At 31.2% G+C, this 21,939-nt stretch overlaps 1 protein-coding gene across 1 annotated transcript; it reads right to left on the reverse strand.

Moving 5' to 3' along the window:
- Window positions 1–586: 586 nt before the first annotated feature.
- Window positions 587–21,206, reverse strand: LOC132738171 (uncharacterized). Its single transcript, XM_060725636.1, has 14 exons — window positions 21,161–21,206; window positions 20,037–20,095; window positions 18,046–18,082; window positions 17,712–17,792; window positions 16,587–16,658; window positions 16,007–16,060; window positions 12,927–12,982; window positions 12,334–12,364; window positions 12,082–12,144; window positions 10,904–10,966; window positions 7,391–7,624; window positions 5,532–5,765; window positions 4,926–5,003; window positions 587–2,465 (listed from the first exon to the last, which is right to left on the reverse strand). Exons 4-14 carry the CDS (start codon window positions 17,788–17,790, stop codon window positions 2,155–2,157), a joined length of 1,275 nt encoding a protein of 424 aa, XP_060581619.1. The 5' UTR covers window positions 17,791–17,792; window positions 18,046–18,082; window positions 20,037–20,095; window positions 21,161–21,206; the 3' UTR covers window positions 587–2,154.
- Window positions 21,207–21,939: the final 733 nt, after the last annotated feature.

Consider the following 21,939-nt stretch of genomic DNA (forward strand, 5'->3'; position numbering starts at 1 on the left):
TAATTTGTACTTAAACGCTGTTATCCATGACTTAATGGAACAGTTTTCGTACATTATGCCCTGAACATGATACATGATGCTAGTATAACATACATAACAAAATATATAGCCTTTTATGTAAAATTATCAGTTTTCTATTGATAAATACAAAATTCAGATTTTTTTTTACAAAAGAAATTTGAATATTAAATTTTGAAACAGTACCAGTCCGCCCGAGTAGTATTTTAAACCTTAACTGAAAGTTAATTCATAATTATTTTATTGTATGCTAATTTGAATTTCAATTTTAAACTAAACTCTCAAAATAAAGCAAAATAAATTGAAAACATATTTCGTTCTGAAAACTTTCAAACACTTTGTCACAAGCAAAAAAACGTTTCATCAATCAAAAGACATATCGAACCTCTACACCCTTAAGCACAATGACAAATTAAACCGAAAATATATTTTAAGTACTGTACATTGTAGTTGTTGTTGTTGTTTGGACTGATTCTGTACAAATTTACGTGAACATGAAAAATACGTAGAATGCATGAATATAGCAATACATTGCATCAAAAAGTATTCATATTTTACAAAACATTAAAAAAGATAAAATCATAGTATGGTTTCATAAATGTTATGGAGCGCTTAACTATTATAAAGGTATGATTGCAAGTGTTATATCAAAATTCATAAACATATTCATTTTATTTATATAAATCAAGAGTAAGATTTTTTTGCTACATTCGAATGTTGTTATAGTCTGATTTCATTGACCTGTCAATTATGAATAATCGATCCCACTTCGGTTGTGTCCGTGTAGTTTACGAGAATTAAGATGGAGTATGTGATTAATGTTTTTATAGTCGAACTGGTCCAGCTTAATTTATTGTTTGTCGATATATCCGTAATAACACTGTTGCTTAAGTAATTACCTTATATGTGAGAGGTCTGTTTTTCGATGACTACTTTTGCCAATGTTTTAGACCTATCTTTATTTTTGCAAAATATATTTTAAAGGAAATTGCAGAGTGCTTGCATGATTTTCTACACGAATATGAAGCAACTTAGAAACAATGTTTTGTCTTGATTTGCATTGTTCGTTACTGCATTGAAATGACATTTATTGATTTTAATCCGAATGAATAAAGTATTAATACTTAAACCATGTTATTTCAAAAGAGTAAGGACTTTACCCAAATAAAAGCACAAAATATTAAATTTAAACAAAAAAACATACTAAACAACTATAGCCTTAATAACGTTGAAAATATAAATAAGAAAGAAACATGCACCAATGCATCTAACAAAACTTAAAGCACTTAGAAATTATTAATGCGCAGCTTTCCCTATTGTGCTATAACGCTCAGTACAATAACTTCACAGATACAAATTAATTTAAATGACATCTTACTGTGTACATATCACTGAACTTAACGAAAATCTATCAAAGATTAATATATTGTGAGCAATGACCGTGTAATCAGTATGTAATTGACAGGTTAATAAAATCAAACAATTCCGATACTATAATTTATTTTGACACAACCATATTGATAAACGTTAAAGTGTATGTAATCACCTAGGCTCAATTCATATATACCAAAAACAAATATAAAGACAAATTAGTTAAACAGAAGCTTTAAACAGTGAACCATTGCCAGTCAAAAAACATCCTTTCATAATAAATACTAATATGTAAAGTAACTGAATCAAGCTGCTTTGCTTAAATAAGAAACAAGTGTTAAGTAGAGCATGCAATTAAAAACAAATTAAGCAAATAATCTTTAAAACATGGTTCCAAAACATAATTTAAAGAATTTCTTCGAAAAAGCTGATTTCCATAAAAGGTTATTGTACTGAGTAAAATTATATTATCTTATTTTTGATAAATATTAATAGTATTGAGAAATATCTCCCTGTTGATAAAAAGGAGGTATGTGTGTTATTTTACGAATGAGTTATCTAGTTGATGTGATTATTTTGCAGAAGATATAAAGATATATGAATATTGACATTATAATATAAGTCCACAAATATGTGACAAATAACTAGAGGTTCCTTTTTTTCGTCTCTTGTCCCGATTAAATATATTTTATATCACAAGTCAAAAGTTTATTTACAGGATCATGATTAAAGCATTGTTAGTTTCTGTAGGTAAGGAATGTTCTCTTACAAGCCAATTAGAAGGGCCCGTTTAAGGTTTTCGAATTCACAGCTTACTCCACTTTTCATGACAGCAGAAAGCAGTTGACCTGCTGTGGCTCCATTTTTTCGTGTTTGACCCCATTGGTTTAGCATTTCAAATATACGTGAGACTGCATTTTGCTTGTCTTCTTTTATCTGTTGCAACTTCACCTTCGTAAGACCAAGCTCAATTCCAAGCATTCCCCATCCTTTACCTATTAACTGAGATATCCTCACAAAATCCTTCTCAGAGAGTAAACGTGTAGTGTCTTCAAAGGCCTTGGGAAAGTTCGATACTGAAAATAAAGAAAGCAAAAACTTTCAGACTATAGTAATCTCAATTAACTGCAATCACTTTATCAAATTGCATTTTATAGTATTCCTTGTTTAACAGGACTCATGACTGATTAACAGAAAAAATACAAATATACTAAGGGTGAAATTTATAGTTTCTTTTCAGTATTGTCATACATTTTGTACTGATTGAAATGTAACGCTGCATAATAATTTACTGGACCGGTATAATGTTCTTGATGTTTTATTTTTGTTTTTTTTTATTATTTATTCATTTTGATCATTTAATGGTGTATATATTAGAAAAGGATAGGATAGTTTTAACAATATCATTCTATTACATATTCAAAACAAAATGCCTATCAATATCACATAATTGTTCATAATATCTGAAACATAAGTTATAAGCAGGCTGCCCTTATAAGTTCAAAGTAATATTTGTATGGATATCTACGAGAGTTGATAAAACTGACACCGAACTGGGGCTGTCAATTAAAGTTGTTTTAAACTATTACCTTTTGTAACATATTAGACTTAATCGGAAAACAAATACTTATTAACTGATTCTTCATCTTATCTGTCCGTAACAGCGAACCCAAAAACGATGTTAACGCACACCCGGCGCAGTGCATCAATATGCGCTTCTAAAAGGCGTATTATTGCGCGTTTATTTTACGACATGGCATATAAAGATTAAAAACACACTAATACGTCAAGCATCATGTCTATGACATTGTCGGAAAAAAAATGAATACATTTGCAATAAGAATTTCAGCATCGTTTGTTAAATAAATATTCGCGTAAGATTTTATGACAGAACGTCTCGAAATTCGACCAATAAGATATAATTGTCAAAAGGAAGATGTGACCAGACATGGGGCAATCGTAATCGGTAATTTAATTTAATTTAATTTATTACAATTTTTTAGTAATCACAGTAATCAGTAATCATAATTGTTTTCCTGTAATTTAATCATAATTTAATTAATTACATGACCAATTAATCAGTAATCACAATGATTACATGTATGATTACAATACACGTTAAGCTAAAAAAATTGCTGAACAAACATACATATAAAGGTTAAAAAAGGACCAGTGTCAATGCCTACTGAATTAAATGCAGTCGCCCAGGTCAGATTTGATGACACCTGTGTTTTAATAAGGTGACGAAAAGCTGTGAAATTATAACAATGGCCTGGATGGGTATATTATCACTTATTGAGAAGACTACAGGTTCAGTAAAGAGCAAGTATAAGCTGCAATTACTGACAAAAGTGAGATATGGTTATATTTTCCGTTACATTTTGGTATTATTAAGTCCATGTAAAAGCAAAAAGTACAAACAATTTTTCATCATATCGAAAAGAAAGCAATACACAAGCATGGCAGGAAATATGCCTGCTGTTTTTAAATACTTCATATTGCCAGAAAAAATTCTGATGATGGCAATGTGAGAGCTAAATGCACACTTTGCGTTTGATATATATCATGTAATCAGTAATCATAAATGTAATCTGATTACTCCTGTCAGTAATCAGTAATTTAATCAATTACAATGTCAAAATGGAGTAATCAGTAATTTAATTTAATCAAGCATTTTGACAAATAATCATAATTTAATTGATTACAATTGTCAAGTAATCGCCCCATGTCTGGATGTGACACCATCTGAAACGGACAAAAATATTCTGGCTATCAAGGGAAATATTCAGTAAGCCACAACTCATTTTTTATTTGACATAAACGATTGATTAAGAATTGAAGGGTCGCTGACAATGAAGGGATTGCCAGAAAGAAGAAACGTTTATATACGTTGGTGACGTCAATCACCTAGACGTTGGAAAAAGACGATTGACATGCGAACATTATCATCGATGTATGGCATTAACTACTGGACGGTGCAGTAACTAAGGATTCTAAAATAAGGAAGGTTAGTGCATCAATAGTTATATTTTTGTTAGAATTGCATAAATGTTTTATAGTTTTTATACATTTAACAAAATCATCAATTGTCTTTCATTTAATTTTGTCTTTTTTTTGTCAACAGTCACGTTCAAAATCGGATATGCGTTATATTTATTTATATATAATGACACATTTGTTCTGAGTCGTATTATGTTATTTTTTCTTCGTATACGTATTAAAGACATGTTATGGATCGATACAGGTGCGAGTTTTCCAACACTCAAGTCGCAGCTGAAAGGATGAAAGTTTTCGTCATTACAGGAAAACCTTTTCGTCACCCAGACAATACTCATATGACGTCGTTTACGTCAACTCTTAAGGTTATATCGTATGCCGGAACGCTCTACATTTATATGCTTTTAATTGTTTTGTATCATGTAGGGACAGATTTCCGTTTATGTTACGTGTTTTTTTGCGTAAATGCATTAAACAAATAATGAGTAATCTTTCTAGTCCGGTTAATTTTGATCATTACTCGTATAGCAAAATCTTACACAGTCTGTGGATCTGCCCATAAATGCCATTGCATATACCCCTCACATATGTAGTAAGGTCTGTAGGAGGGTTTTGGTCTGAAACATAATATATATATATATTAGAAGAAATATAAAAAATACCAATATATTTTTCGACTGAAATATTAAGATAATTATAAGACGTACCGGTAAAGGTCGTGTAGATTACAATTCCAATAAAACCAGTCAAATTAGCAAAATGATATAGTAATTACTATAAACATTTTTTCCGCTCTCATTGCCTGTCAATTCTTATCCATAGAATATGTAAGATATAGATTTAAGGTCGGCTGTTTTAAGAATATGCTATGCTCAAATTTGATGTTAAAAAATATAGATAATTACTACACACTCTCTTTGTAAATAAAAAACATATTTTGAATTCACACAACGAAGATATGTCATGTTAAATATCATGCACACTAACGGTGCAAATAATATGAATTATACAAGTATACAGCGTCATTAAAATATTTTAGTCGAGGATGAGCATAGTATACATTTTTAAATTAACAAAAATGCCTCGAAGGAGCATATACTCGTAAATTTATTAAAAGTCATAACATTTGCTCTTTTCGTACATACTTTTCTTCACAGGAAGAAGCTGTATTTTTGCACCATTAGGTATGTAGAAATATTGTCCTGGGACAATAAGCTTTTCACTGTACACAAGTACAAATCTTCTTTTTGAAATGCCAGTTGTACGTGCAACTTGTCTGACGAGATAATCAACATCATCGTTGTACATCACCCAATTTGTATTGATAATGTGTTGTTGACCATCTAGATCCTCGACAACAATACTTTGATTAGCAAGTTCTAAGAAAACAGGAATGAATTGTTTGTACAACATTACTTTAAGTTTATTTATGTCATCAAACTTAGATTTTTTATTTCAATGACAAATAAAATAGCAGAAGAAACATGCGATATGTAAGGTGGTTAATAATAACTATACTATCGACCCGATTTCTGTATAAAAGCATGAAGCGCAAGTGACGCAAGAAGAGAATTTGACAAGGCCATGAACCTGTGATTAACGATTTGTGTCAATGTAGAGCAACTCTGTATTTGTATATTATTGATGTCCTTAAACCTTTAACATGACGTCAATAATATAACTAGAATTGTGTCCATAGGACACGGGTGCCCCCACACGCCACTGTTCTGTCAATCTTATGACTCTAGGCCAAATATGTTTTGGACAACATGTGCCACAATTCTAAAACTAATTTTTTTTTACTAAGTAAAGGGCAAGAACTTTACAACTACTGAATAAACCCACAAGCAAACCCCAAGGTGCATAAGAACACATGCTGACCAACATTCTTGTAAACTGTCAGGAATCAAGTCAAATTCGTTTTGAGCTATGCATGAACACGTTGAAAATTGCAAATTTATACTACTGTAAGTCAAGGGCAGTAACTCTAAAAAACTGAAAAATATCCACATGCAAAATTCCAGGTACATAGCTTCACATTGATGTTGATCATTATTTCTGTAATTAAGTGATGTTGATCATTATTCCTGTAAAGTTGGTTGATTCTAACTTAAGCACTCAAGGAACAAATAACACAACATAATGAAACGGTTTTACTAAGTCAATGGCAATAACTCTTCAAATACTGGAAAAAACCACAAGCGAAACCCAAGGTGCACAACTTCATATGCTGAGCAACATTCTCGTAAGGTTTCATGACTCTATGTCAAATCCTTTTTGAGTTACATGCGACACAAGTTAAAAAGTTAAAAAAATTCTAAGTCAAGGGCAATAACTCTAACAATATTAAATAAAAACAGACAAAATACCCAGGTGCACAACTACACGTGCTGATCAACATTCCTGTAAGGTTGTAAGACTCAATGTCAAATCCTTTTAAAGTTACATGCGACACAAGTTGAAAATTGCAAATTTTTACTAAGTCAAGTGCAATAACTCTACAAACACTGTATAAATCCACACGAAAATACCCAAGTTCACCACTACACATGCTGGTCAACAATCCTGTAAAGTGTCATGACTATAGGTCAAATACTTTTTGATTTACATGCGACACAAGTTGAAAATTGCAAATTTTTACTAAGTCAAGGGCAATAACTCTAAAAATACTGAATAAATCCACACGAAAATATCCAGGTGCACAACTGCACATGCTGATCAACATTCCTTGAGTTTTATGTGACTCTAGTTCACAAAAGAGAACCGACAGATGGACGGAAGGACGGACGAACAAGGCTAAATATATATCTGCATGTACAATAAATGACCGATTTGCCCTTTCATTGATTGGATTGAAACATTGTGGCGAGCAATGTCGATCTTTGATTTCATCGATTTTTTACAATAGCATCGTACTTATATCAACTGCTGTAATAATGACTTAGTTTATAATATGAGCTTATACATTTTTGCAAATAGCTACATTTGCTCATGATTTACATACCTTTCTTTAACGGAAGAAGCTTTATATTTGCACCGTCAGGTATGTACAAATTTTCCCATGGGAATATAAGACTCTTTCCGTACACAAATACAAAATCTTCTTTTGAAAGACCAGTTGTATCCACAACTGAACTTACGAGATAATCCATATTTCCATATCTATGATACATATTGTTATAGATGATGTGCTGTTCACCATCCAGATCCTCGACAGTAATGCCTTGAAAGCCAAGTTCTAAGAAAAAAGGATATTTGTTTATATAATTTTATTTTTCATTCACCCATATACTCAAACTTAGATGTCTTTCAATGACAAATGAAATAGCAGAATAAACATGCCGAATATAAGGTGACCAATAATAAAGTTACGAATGGCCCAGTATTTGTATAAAAAGATTAGCCGCCGCTGACAGAAAAACAAAGTCTGACAAGACCATGGACCTGTTATAAAAAACTGCGTCGAAAAATCGCAGGCTCTTTCTTTACCTACGATGATCACAACACCGAATTCATATGCAGGGGTTGTTGCACCCGAAAATTGCTCTGATAAAGTGTATGTGTTTTTAATGAGAAAGTTTTGAATATCAAAGATGCTTGATCCGGAATTCGCATTAATCGTGCCCATCGGTCTCCGAACAATTCTATTGCAGAAAAACTTGGCCAATTATCATTAACTTTGACACTGACTCAAAAATCTTAGTTAAAGATGCCCTTAAATCTGTTCAACTCACAGACACCCCTTATTCAGTGTTTGCCCAGCTCGCTCCCGAAATAAGTCCAAGCACGCAGGAAGCAACTCATTCCAAAGATGAAGGAAGCACGCGAAGCTTGAAACATTGCTTATCTTGTCAGAGTTAAACATTACATTACGCTTTCATTAATTTAAATTAAGCATCATGTTACAGACATTAACTTTCATAATTATTTGTCGTTGTAATACATCTTACTTTATGCTACTTTGTCATAGTAACCCCATATGCACCATGTATAACCAATAACGCAGGAAAATGAGTTTAAAAAGTAATTTTTAGATAAAATGCAGAATTGTGATAAACTTTGACCGGAACAAACACCAATATTAATTCCCAGTCACACTACCCGCGTTCCTGTTGGGTTAGCACACACTGTTTTATGTTCAAATGCGCCGTCATAGATATCAAGGCGTTGCTATGGAACTTCCTCGCCATTCAACTACGTTGCAATAACCTTTAAGTTAGAGAATGTTTGCTTCCAATGGGTAAGAACACCCTGATTCATTTTCAAATGCGTCTTCATAGATATCAAGGCGTTGCTATGGAACTTCCTCGCCATTCTATTGCGTTGCAATGACCTTTAAGTTAGAGAATATCTCTATTAAATGGATTTTCAGTTCTTTTACGGCGAAAACACTCTGCTTTGTTCAGGCACTCACATGGCGCCATCGCGGCGGTTATACTTTGCTGAGAGCGTGTTAAAGACAATTGATTCCAGCATATCATACTGGTATTTCCATTTGTTTTACCCATGCTAAAATTGCATCTGACATGAAAATGCAAGATGAGTTGAGGGCTCCAGAATTCCCTTCTTTATGCATAAGTACTAGAGCTTTCACTTTTACAGGAAACTAATAACTTATATATATGCCTTAAAAGATGTACAGTTGTATTAACCGTAGACAAGACTCCATGATCATTCTCATCAAAAGTGACATACACTGTACACAGCTCTATCGACTGAGTTTTTTGGCCGTTACACATGTCCTCCCCTTAAGTGAATTGTTCTAGACCGTGACACTGATTTACGAAAAATGATCTATTCCTTTGCATGTGCAGCAATCGAGCGTATTTGCTGTTTTATTGATTAACTGTAGCGAACAATATCGGTTTTTATTTCATTGATATTTCATTACAAACAAAACAGAAAATATAAAAAATAACTTTAACTTTTTAAATTGCGCAAAAAGGGCAGTATCCATAATGTAAAAGTATTGAAACAAACTAAAAAATGTTAACACTTAGCAAAATTTTCACTTACTCTATTGTCAACCTTTTACTTAATCTTAATTCTATATATTTTTTTTTCATAAAGGAAATCAGTGTTGAGCTTCAGTCGTTAAGCGTGCTCGACTTCCGATATATAAATGCAAAACTTTTCCTTTTTTTGATCTTGCCAACGATGTGGAATGTACTGGTTAGGGTGGCGGAGATGTCATGATCTTGAGCGGTATATCACATGAAGGTAAAACTGAACGGAAAATTGTTCGAGGACGCCTAAATGCCGCGCGCTATTGTGCTGACATATCGTGCCTGCCGTTGTACCTTACATACACAACGGTAATGCTGACGTTTTTCAGCAGGATAATGCACGTTGTTATACTGCTCTTTACATACGTAACGTCCTGGCGGCAAACAACATTTACACGCTCAAATGGCCTTCCGGATCATAAAATCTGACCACCTTGCCCTTAGATTGCGTGAGCAGAATGATATCAACAACGTTAATGACATCGAGCGTGCCTTCCACGAGGAATGGGCGCACACACACGCGTCATCAGACGACACATAAACAGTATGAGGCGACGTTGTTTCGCTGTTATCCAGGCGGACATACGATATACTGACATTTTTTCAGAATTTTAATTTAGATATTGATAGTATATCTATAGTAAATTTCGTTTTTTTTTTGTTGAAATCGTTAAGATGTATTGGCTTTTTAATGAATATTATGGTGTGTAACTGTTTTTGCAATTTACAAGTAGTGTAATCAAAATAACCGAACAAGTTTGCCTACTGACTAAACTTATCCTCTGAGTACATATATTTTTATTAAAACACAATGCCTGCTCTAGATTCAAATATATCAATGAATAAGTAATGATACATCAAACGAGAAAAGGCCGTTTTGTAAAATATGACAAAGTTTTTGGGGCTTGTATTCTTTATTCCTTATGTACAGACTCAATCAAACCGAGTCTTCAATTTTCTTGTAATTTTGTTGTGATTAATGTGTGCGAGGGATCACTTTGTTTCCAGATTTTTATACTTCACAACAGCAGGACTGTTGTCAAAAACTGTGAGGCAGCTGTAACAATTTGCCCCGTACTTCACTTCAGAGTTGTTATACTTTTCTTCTCCTTCGGGATCATTGATGCCAGCACTATTGAGTGTTGATAATTGAGTACCGCTCAAGCCGATGCTTAGGGGCGTGAGGGATGTTGCACGTATTTTTATCCCTCATGTATAGACTCAATAAAACTGAGTATGCAATTCTCTTGTAATTTTGTTGTGATTAATGCTTCCGAGGGATCACTTTGTTTCCGGATTTTTAATAAAATGTGATTCTATTTTAAATTTTGTTCTATGTCCAAGGATATGTTGTTAACCGAAAACAGACAGGAAATCTTACCATAATTATAATAAAACAATATTAATATTTTCGACCGAAAAAATGTGGTGGCACGCAATAGCGCAATAGTGAATAATGTAAGATAAAATAATTTATTTTTAAATGATCAATAATAATTAAAATTACATACCTCTTCTCCAGTCGAAAATTATTTCCCACAAGAATTTTCTGATTTCGTCCCAATCCACGGTTTCTAAAGCAGAGGTACACTAGCTGATCATTATGTTAAATAACATGATATCTGTTTTTCATAGTCTAAAATATTATATAATTGGACACACATATATGTTTCAGTTGTGATGATTGCAGCCTTGCTGCTCCTATGATTGACATTCTGTATTAACCATTATTAGATTTGAATTAAATAAAATATAAAACAATAATACAAACATATATTTTGTAATTTAACTTTCATAAGAAGTTGTGAAACGATATTTAATTCATGTTCTGTTCAAATTACATGCTCACGAAGATAATGTTTACGAACATAATTGCTTTATTCACCATGTTTATTTGAAATATAATGATCCTAAACAGTTTAAACATCCTTGTGGTAAGCATTTTTTCTTTTTCTTTTTTGACATACTTCTAAACCGATTTGTGCTATTCTTTTAGAATGTAACTATTATTAGTAAATAAATACCAGTAAGTTAAAGAGCGAACATGAAACTCGACTTTTTACAAATCAAGCCTATTTAAACCCCGTTTCTTCTTGAGTATAATTCAACAATTATACCTCAACATAAATTATTTTGTGCAACAGCCTGCGAAAAAATGTTTTAATTTAATTATGCTCTTGGTAAGTATACAGGCAAATTGCCAAAATGTCATTCACACTTAACTTTAAGTAGAATAAACAGTAACTGTTAACAAATATTTTACCATAATTTATCAACAAAAAAAAGTTTATATACATCATGTATATTTTACTTTAATCAGATGTAGACCTATTAAAAAAAATATCAAAGACAATGATTTCGTTAAATAAAATGTGGAGGTATCTTTTCAAAATAACCTTACTGCTTAATCATTTAAAACTTGATATAAACGGGTCTGATACAGATTGGCACTGAAGGCGGATATTAATATGTATTGTTAGTGACTGTAGAAGCGTGTACAGATCCTAACCTTTAAACATATCCTAGCTATACAAACTTTGACAACCGAAACATTCCAATTTACATTTCTAATTGGACCAAGTCTTTTGCCGTATGCATAAAACCGCTTAACCCTATACAGATGGCAAAATGTTCCAGAAGATCTTAAGTTGAATTTTGGCCCTTTAACAATATGAAACGTTGGACATACTCATATTAAGCACATATTCTCCCACTCTTTCACATCTTCCAATGTATGGATCGTAGCCATCAACTTAAATTATAGAAATTATATATGAGTAAACACAAATAAAAGAGAAAATTATAAAAGAATCAAGAAAGCTTAAATTATCAACAATCTAATCAGAAAAAGATATAATTGATTTTACAAATTCCATGTCTAACTCGTAATAACTCCTCGTGTTATGTGTTATGTTATAAAATTATAAAAGACCTTACTTACTTAATGGGATCCTCCTAAAGATATATGCTTTCTATAAGAAAAGAAGTTGAATGTGAAAAGAAAAACGCTTATATTTCCGTTCATGCTTCACAATTGCATGATTCACTATAATTGATAATTTAAGTTTTAAACATAATTATAATTATGTAATTTGTATAGAAATGAATTGTCGAAAGCATATGACAATATATTTTTAGCATACACCTGCTCTAGCTTCGCCTGAATAAATGATGTAGTACATACATGGATAGAAAGTTATAAAATAAGTTCCAAACATAAAATTAATTCAAGCATATAATAACATATATATAATATAATATTATAAAACTTCCATTGTATATGGAAAGAATTGATATTATTAAATATTAGCCATATTTTCCCTCAAGTCTCAATAAATAAGGGAAGGCAAAACTCTTTAATGTTCTTTAAACTTGTGGTAAGACACCCTTTTACTTTTTTTACAAATATATTCAATAAATACATTCATTTGATTTTGTATACGAGATCAATACCACAGCTATGTATACGTACATTTCACTGAAAAAGTTTTGCAAAATTTGATATATAGATGTATATGTATATATATGTATTACCTCTAACTCCTCACATAATTGTAAGCATTTTTGGACGGATACTGGAATTGATCCAACTGAAAGAATTTCAGAATACATTTTTGCATATAATTACAAGGAAAATATGTGAAGAAACTAAATTGATAATGAAAATAACACAATATAACAAGCATTTGATAGTATTGCGGGCAATACAGTAGTCCCCTACCGGTCCCTCAAAAAGTTCTTTAATTGTCATACACTCCTGTGTATTGCCATTTATAATGAATTTGAGGATGAAGTCTGTATTTGAAAATATCGACCACAAAACATAATAAAATAAGTTTGTCTATATCACAGTAATGTGTTAAGTTTCCATGCTTTGTAAGGAAATTATGTTTATACAACCTTGTCATATTATTACGATGTGTGATTTTAAAGTAAATCCTATAAGGAATGAAGAAGTTGGAGTGAAAATACCAGTTTCTCGAAAAAAATCTTTCGAAAAAAGTTCAAGGGGGACATAATTCTGGAAATAGTCTTGCTAGAGTATTTAACCTTCTCAAAAATGTCGAGTGATAATAAGAAACATATATATGAAGTTTGAAGTAGATACATTAGGAAATAAAGAAGTTATTTAAAAAAGACAACATTTTTTCCCCTAAAAAATCTAAGTTCAAGGGAGGTAATACTGATATTTTTTGTGCTAGAGTTATAAACCTTGTCACATATGATGTGGTTGATGACCAGAAACTTATATTTAAAGTTTGAAGTAAACACCTTAAGAAATAAAGAACATATAGTGAAAAATCTGAAAAAATTTAAATCAGAAATCTTGAAATTCAGGCTATTTGTTGCCATAGCAACCAGAATTTTCAACATAAAAAGAAAAGAAAAAGATGTGCATAACCTCCAGACTGCCATCTACCCATATTTCAAGTTTCATAAAAATATTTTCAGTACTTTTTGAGTTATCACTGGATCCAGTTTATGTGTTAAATTTGCCATATTTTCAGACTATTTGTTGCCATAGCAACCAGAATTTTCAACATAGGAAGAAAAAAAAAAGACGTGCATAATCTCCATACTGCCATCTATCCATATATCAAGTTTCATAAAAATATTTTCAGTACTTTTTGCGTTATCGCGGGATCCAGTTTTGTGGACGGACGGACTGACGGACTGACAGACTGACAGACAGACAGACAGACGGACAGACAGACGGACAGACAGACAGACGGACAGACGGACGGAGGGTAAACCTAAAGTCCCCTCCGGTTAAACCGGTAGGGGACTAAAAACTGACTGACGAAATGGTTTCTATAAATAACTTACTTCTAATTCTCCAAATACGAACATGTCAAAAGTTTGCGCTAGATCGGTACTACGTTTGCTTACCACAGAAGAGGAGGTAAACGCGCATTCGACTTTCATAGAATTCTTTCAACAACATAAGTCGATCATCAATATCAGAAAAGAATTGTAACAGTCGATTAGATCCATTACTTTTATCCGGAATGTGGAATGCGGAGTGTGGAATATAAGGGTCATACACAGGCTGCCGCTTCAGCTCTGAATATCTAGCTCTAGGATAACTGTATACGGCGGTAACGAGTTTTCGCTCAACAGTTACCAGAGAGCTACTTATTCCTGTCTGTAACGACAGACGGTGTTTGATTCATGTTCTTGTATATTTCATGTTAATCATAATTTGGAAATAAATTACAAAAAAATAACAAAAAACAAATGATTCCATTTAGTACATTCTTCTTATAGTAGGGTATGAATTTACAATTTACATTCATAATGTTGACACTAGAAATTTAATTCCGGGAATTTATACAAGGTGGATAATTTCAAAGTTTTCAATTTAAATATCTTTGTACGTTTATGAATTATAATATTATAGTGACGTCTTACGTTTTCAGTAATAACTGTTACAATACTTTTAAATATATTACAATAGCAAGCTGAAAAAATACATGAAGTAAGTATAAGTAATATAAGAGCCAGGTATCTAAACAAAAATGATTTTTCTTGTTAACTTGTACCTGAAGAGTCTCATAGTGAAGTAGTTACATCAACTTCGTCACTTTGAATATTTTAAACACAGGCACACACGCACGTACGTACACACATACACACACAAACACACATACGTACGCGCGCACACACACTCATGCGCAAAGCTCTGACTCACAGAAAATAGATAAGTTGAGTAATTTCTTTTTTGCATTCGTAACATTAAAATGTTTTTCATAAACTTATTTATGTACTTAAACATATTTGGTATGTAACCATATACTGGCAAATTAAACTATGTAGATATGAAATTATAAATAGTTTCAAGATGAAAAAAATTTCTTGAGAAACAAGATGGTGAAATAAACAACATTATCTAAACGTGCCGGAAAGAGATCTTCAATTACCTGATACAGACTAAAGTTGTGTTACTTCTTGTATAATGGAACCGATCACGACAATAATAAAGTTATATAAGTTTCTATTTGTCATGCAAAAATCAGTCAATAATTGAATGTCCGTCCATCCGTTTACGTATTTCTGTCAGTCCGGCCTTCTCCTTGTTCGTCTGGATGAATGTCTGTTTTTCTCCCAGATGATTTATCTGTATTTCTGTCCGTTTGCACAAATGGTATGACATATTGTGGTCGGTAGTTCAGAGATATTTTATCCTAATGAGAACATTTATGCGTTCAATTTATTGTGTCTGTCCGATTGATATCAGTTCTTATTTAATTATAAGAAACGACATTAACGATATGTATATTATTTGAGACTCATTGCATTCATGGGCCAAAAGGACCGGGTAAGTCATTCCTTTTGGAGGAAATGTGTTAAATTAATATCATCATGATTTATTATCAATAGCTTGATTGCTTTATTTGAAATAAGCAGCAGTGAAATTCATGTCCGTGTTCATATATAGAACTATTTGATAACGAGGATACATCACACGAGGAATTGTGTCCTTATATTTTACTTTTGCTTCTATCATTTCCGAATATTAAAGAGCTCAATGCGACGATGCGTGTTCTTTTCGCTGTAAAGTACATCCAATATTATGGTATGCACAAATCTTAGACGCATCTAAAAATGCTTACCGTGAGTCCAGAACACTTTACGCCAGGTAGTCGACTTGATCGTAAACCTCAATTCTGAAAGAAATAATACGGAATATCAGCTATGTAAATGAGAAAATAAAAATTGTTATAATAATATGATTTTGCTTGATTATATGCATTTATTGAACAATATATCTAAAGGTACCGATCAATCACAATGTATTTTAATGCATTAAAGTGAAGTCTTGATCAGCTTTAAAGAAGGATGATCACATCATTTATCAGAAACAATATGGATTATCAGCTAGGTAAATAGTTTTGATAATATGATTTTGCTTAATTATGTGCATTATTTTGATCAATATTCCCGATCAAACACAATTTATTTTAATAAGATAAAGAGCAATCTTTCTCTGCTTTAAATAAGGAGGCTCACATCATTCATGAATATATATTATAGCTAAATATTACGAGCCAAACGTGTTAGAACCTACAGTATTTAGATAAATATTGTGTACGTTGTCATTCCGGTTTAACTTGTTAAAACTTAAAATAGAATATGGACATTTATAAAGTTTGTGATCATTTGATATTGAATTGGTCACGAATTAATACATACCATCACTTTTAGTACTGTCATACTCCAATAAAAACTGTCGTAATTTTTCTTCCACTTGTTTCCAATCTATAACTATTAATTTATAAAAACTTATTTTCTATTGATGATATTGTATGTTTTCGCATCATTAAAAGGTAACTCTTAAGTGATATTCCATACTTGTTATTGTTATTGCGTAAATGCCTTTGAACTGTTTGTTTCAATAATATTGCTAAGTATTTTATTTCACAATGACCCTTCCCTGAAACCAGCATTCATACTTGAGCTCTGGTCATTTCAACATGACTGTGTTTGAATATCCAATTTAAGATAAAATAATAGAACAGACAGAATCTTCTTATTCTCCATACATTTTAACATAATCATTTACTTCAATTTGATGATAGGTAAGTTTAAGTGACATCTAGATATCTTTCATGTTTCATTTCTATTTAATTTTTTATTAATATGTTATGAAGTATATCAGTAAAATATAGTGAAGACAAAACAAGACGGTTATCACAATCAATTGGAGTCAATTTGTTTCATCCTTTGCACATCCTTAAAAATATACTATGCTCATATATGAGTTGAATATGTTGAAACCTATAAAACTATTAATGAATATATCTAATTAGAAAAAAAAGGATATACGATCAATGAATGAGAAGCTGCATTCCCTCATACGGGTCAATGTCAAGTTGGTCGTCCTTTCTTGAAATAACTGACATGTTTTAATGAAACTTTATATTCGAATTATGTCCACATACAGTATGTAGATTTCAAAACAAAACATATCATCTTTGTGGGAAGACAAAATATGTTTATTTCATATTTACAAAGATACTCTGTAGCAGTTACCAATAATTTTAAATATCAAATTTGGGCAAAGTATAACTTTAATGCAAAACAATTGTTTAAAATCAAATTTTATTCATCAGTTAAGTTTGTTATCATAGTGTAATATTGTTTAAAATCTGTTTGATGCATGAACATGTTTTCTGACCTCAAATATGTAATATTTAAGAACTAATTTTGGTTTATAAATATAAATAGTCAATTATAAACATTATTAATGAATACACAAAATTATAATTTTCAGAATAAAAATGACAGAGATAATATAATTTGATAATTACTACTTACCATCCTTTTGGAGTACACACGTTTCAAACTCTTTGTATTTTTTATCTAATACGCCTCCTTTAGTGTCCTCAAATTCCATACCTGAAATAACAACGAATGCTTTTTTAGTCAAACGTTTTTTTTCTATATTTTTCAGACTGAATAAATTACTTCAATTGCAAAGTTTAGTTCATTTAAACTTGCAAATGTTTATCACATCAGATACAAATTTGTTTATCAGGCTATTGTTTCTATTGAACTAAAATCACAATGATAGTAAATATGCTGATGGGAAGCATCTTTTTTATTCATTTGTTAAGCATATATTTACAGAAAGAAACACACGTGTACTTACATAGACGCCAACAGCAATTAACCGCCGGTATCTTTTCCTAAAAGTAGAAATTAGAGTCTTATCTTATTTCCTTCATACATTTTATTATTTTTTACAAGAATACTCAGGCAAATTAATGACCTAAATATTAATAAAATCGTAGGTACTCCAATCACGCTGAAATGACATTTTCTAAAGTCCCAGTAGGAAGTTCTGTAGAAATTCTATATATTTTGTATTTGAAGCGTAAATATATCTATGCAATTTCTTATTATTATGTTGAACAATATTAGACGCAGACATAATCATCGAGACGTATTTAATCATGTGACTAAAATAAGCTCAAAATCATTTATTTTTGACATGTTCCTTAATGTTTCCAGATTCGCTGTGACAATTATTGCGAAATCTTTACACTCTAACCGGACCAACGTGAATCAAGTTAAGAAATCACTATTTTTATTCTTTATTCTTTTCTCTAAAGGAGAAAGGTTTTGTTCCTGTTACTGCCAAGTGTATTCATTTTGAGGACATCTACAGAATAACAAATGAAAAGATCAAAACGAGGAAATAACATATTTTAGCTGTGTCTCCTTTTAACTGTTACGAAGACTATTAATATTCGCAGTTAAGTACATAAACTTAAGGCTATTGATGTCATATTAATATTAATTTTGTATTATTAATACTATAGGAATTAAAGTTGTATGTTGACTCATGTAATATTGCATGAACAACTTTATGTCTGTTTTATTTTACACATTGTCTATTAAATCCGTTACAATATCTACTATACTATCTTTCTTATGATGATAATAATTGATAGATACTGTATACCAACAACAGCATGCAACTTCAACTTGCATGTTGTACCGACGACGTTTAAGTGTACATGCCTTTCATAAAGATGAAACAAACAAACAACGGACTTGAAGTAACTTTAGTTGCGATACATCAAAAGTTTGAAAAAGAAAATTACAGTAATGCGTATTCTAAAGAATCATAAAATGTTATTACACATTTGTCTGATATCTTTCTTAAAATTCTTTGAGAGGGCATAAAGTCCGATATACTCCGTTAAAAACTGTCATACCTTATATGGGGCTCATTTTAAATTTTCTTGAGGTTTAATTTTTCATGTAAAAATTATTTCGCACCAAACTTATATAAGTTCCCCATGTCAAGCCCGAAGATAAAAATATATATTTGGGGCCAGGCCGAACTTAATAATACTGAGTAGAGAGAAAAAAATATAGTAAAAGGTTTACTTTTGGTAAATTTCTTTTATATTGGGTTATTATGTACATGGAATTTATTTGGATAGGATAATATATGTGGTTAATAATGTCGATTTCAGTGTCAAGAGGTTAAAATGGAGTTTGTATAAAACCTGATTACATTGTCTGGTGATTGATATATTTTTAAGGTAAATAAATTATCAAGGACCCCAGGATTTTCTCTTTTATCAAAGGGAACGTTACTGAATCTATATAGACTGTTTTCATCAGCTCATACGTACGCGTTTTTATAAATCTCATATGAAGGTACTTTGGAAAGATCCTTAGCAATAATGAAACGTTTAATATATCAAGAGACTAATCTCTTTTCTTGCTAACATTTAAAATTGCTCATAGTAAAATCTTCTAAAGATATAGTTATATTAATGTACGCTATAACATTTACATAAAATTCATACTGTGACAGTCCATACTGTCTCAAATACACCAAAGCCACGGAGTTACACTTGCAAATATCAAAACAAAAACGCAATTTAAAAGTTAGGATATTAACATAAAAATTCCGTTTCTCTTTCTGATCTGTAAATAATGGCATGTAATGCACTTCATTTTTATAAAAAATAATTATGTAAAAACTAAGATATCGAATTACAGCTAATTATATGGCTTTACAGAAGTGCTGTTTTTATGCCTTCTCTTTCATAATGATTATTTATGAGATCATTATTTACAAAAGCATATGTTAAATGTTAAAAACAATAAAATATCAATTACTTCTATCTCTTTACAAATATTGAGAAGGGCATCTCTCTGCTCCGGAGGAATGCTCAAACCTGAAAACAGAACTGTGTCATATCCATTTCCCGTTTTAATATATGTAGCATTTTCTTATTCGATGTGGTATATTATAAAGGGAACAAAATAATAAAATGTTTCTTTCCTTAAACTCAAATCAAATTATACAGGGGCATAATTGTTAATTTCCTCATTCTTGTATGGTTTCACAATCCATATTATGCAAACATTGCTCGCGAATCTTATGATCCACGAAGACTTGATGCATATATATTACAATTTGAAGGACATTTAGAAATACACTGACTAGCATGTATCCAAAGGTGCAAGAACAGCTTCTCTTTTCAATGTTAATATATCCGCAAAATACAAGTAGGCAAAATACAAATTTAGCGTTGATGCGACTTCATCTTTTAAGTAGCCTTCCAATTTAATATAAATCAAAAGTCGTATTCTGAAGAAAATCCGATATTTCATATTATTCCATTTTCTACAATAGATAATTCATTAAATAAGAATACATTTTAGCTGACGAATAAGATGCGATATGTTCTGAAAATATTATAGCCCGAGGCGAATATTATTGTAATACTAAATTGCAAGAAAGCGATGTATTGTACTTCTATGAAAATGAAAAGTATGTTTTGTCTTTAACATTGATGGTGTTTTTTAAGAAACACGTTTGCATGTATTAAAACAATAATTGATAAAGAAATGAAGTTTTTAGTCCTTTAATTTCAATAAATGCCCTAGTGCTTTTATTATTAACATACCTTTTTGCATAAAATTTTACGAAGATTTCAACTGTTTCAGTAACCTTTAGCGGATATATAATTCCATCTCATCAGTATTCAATTAAATAAACTTTCGTAAACATGAACAAACGGAACCAATTTGGTCGTGATATAATGTGGTTTTATCACACTTATATATTTATTTTTCGATAACAGATAACAATATCCAATGACCAGACAACTTTGAATTTCTACTTCAAAACACGCATGAATTACTACAAAAGGCACATACATACACAATAAATATATATACTTTGAAATTGATACTTTTAATTCAGCTTTATAAAAAGTAATATACGCCATAGTTACCATCGTTTCCAAGTTTCGTTCTCAATTTGGAAACAAATAATTCAGGATCTTCTAGAAAAAAAAAAAGGTTAAAGTCTTTTTATTTTATCCTTTTCAGTGGACTAATGTTTTATCTAAAATAAATTTAAAAAAACATGTCCGATTTGTTACATTTGAATTAACAATAAAGACAATGCTTGTCTCTCTGTGTCTTTATTTCAACTGCCAATACATTTTGTTTAATGAATCATCGATGAATTAAATCACTTGAAATTTCTTGACTGATTCATTGGCTTAATCAATCAAAAATTATTTTAAAACGTTGCGGAATTTTGTTATACTGGGGATATATACACCAGCACTCTAGTCATAAAGAGACAATTTTGTTCGTGACCCTTGAAGAGTTCAAACAAACTACACACTTTGTAAGCCAAAACCAAACCTGTAAATTGCATTTAATTGCTTACTTACCAGCAGACCGACACAACAAACACATGATCAGTCTGAAATTAAAAAACACATATGTATAAGAATTAAATGGAAACATTTAAAGACACAAAAACATTGTTTTTAAGTCAAATTGGGTTAATATTTACTGGGAAATAAAAGAAATGCATATTAGGATTTTTAAGCCTTACTGTTACAGTATCAGTTTTATTCACTTATTATTTTATTGCGAATTTCAAAAGTTGGAAACCTAGAGGGTGTATTACATTCATCCAGCCCGTTCGCAATTTGTTTCGTTTCTTCCAAGGACTTTGGTCAGTAGGGATTTTTTCTTTGACCATTTATGCGAGGAG

This window comes from Ruditapes philippinarum, unplaced genomic scaffold (genome assembly GCF_026571515.1).
Source record: "Ruditapes philippinarum isolate M1 unplaced genomic scaffold, ASM2657151v2 ctg6343_1_1_1_1, whole genome shotgun sequence".
Lineage (NCBI taxonomy): Eukaryota > Metazoa > Mollusca > Bivalvia > Venerida > Veneridae > Ruditapes > Ruditapes philippinarum.

Coding starts and splice junctions, on each gene's coding strand:
- LOC132738171 (XM_060725636.1), bottom strand. CDS start 17,790: ATGGAATTTGAGGACACTAAAGGAGGCGTATTAGATAAAAAATACAAA. Junction 7,625..10,903: donor AATTTTCGACTGGAGAAGAG/GTATGTAATTTT, acceptor CTTTTTTCTTAG/AACTTGGCTTTCAAGGCATT. Junction 5,004..5,531: donor GCTTCTTCCTGTGAAGAAAA/GTATGTACGAAA, acceptor ATTATGTTTCAG/ACCAAAACCCTCCTACAGAC.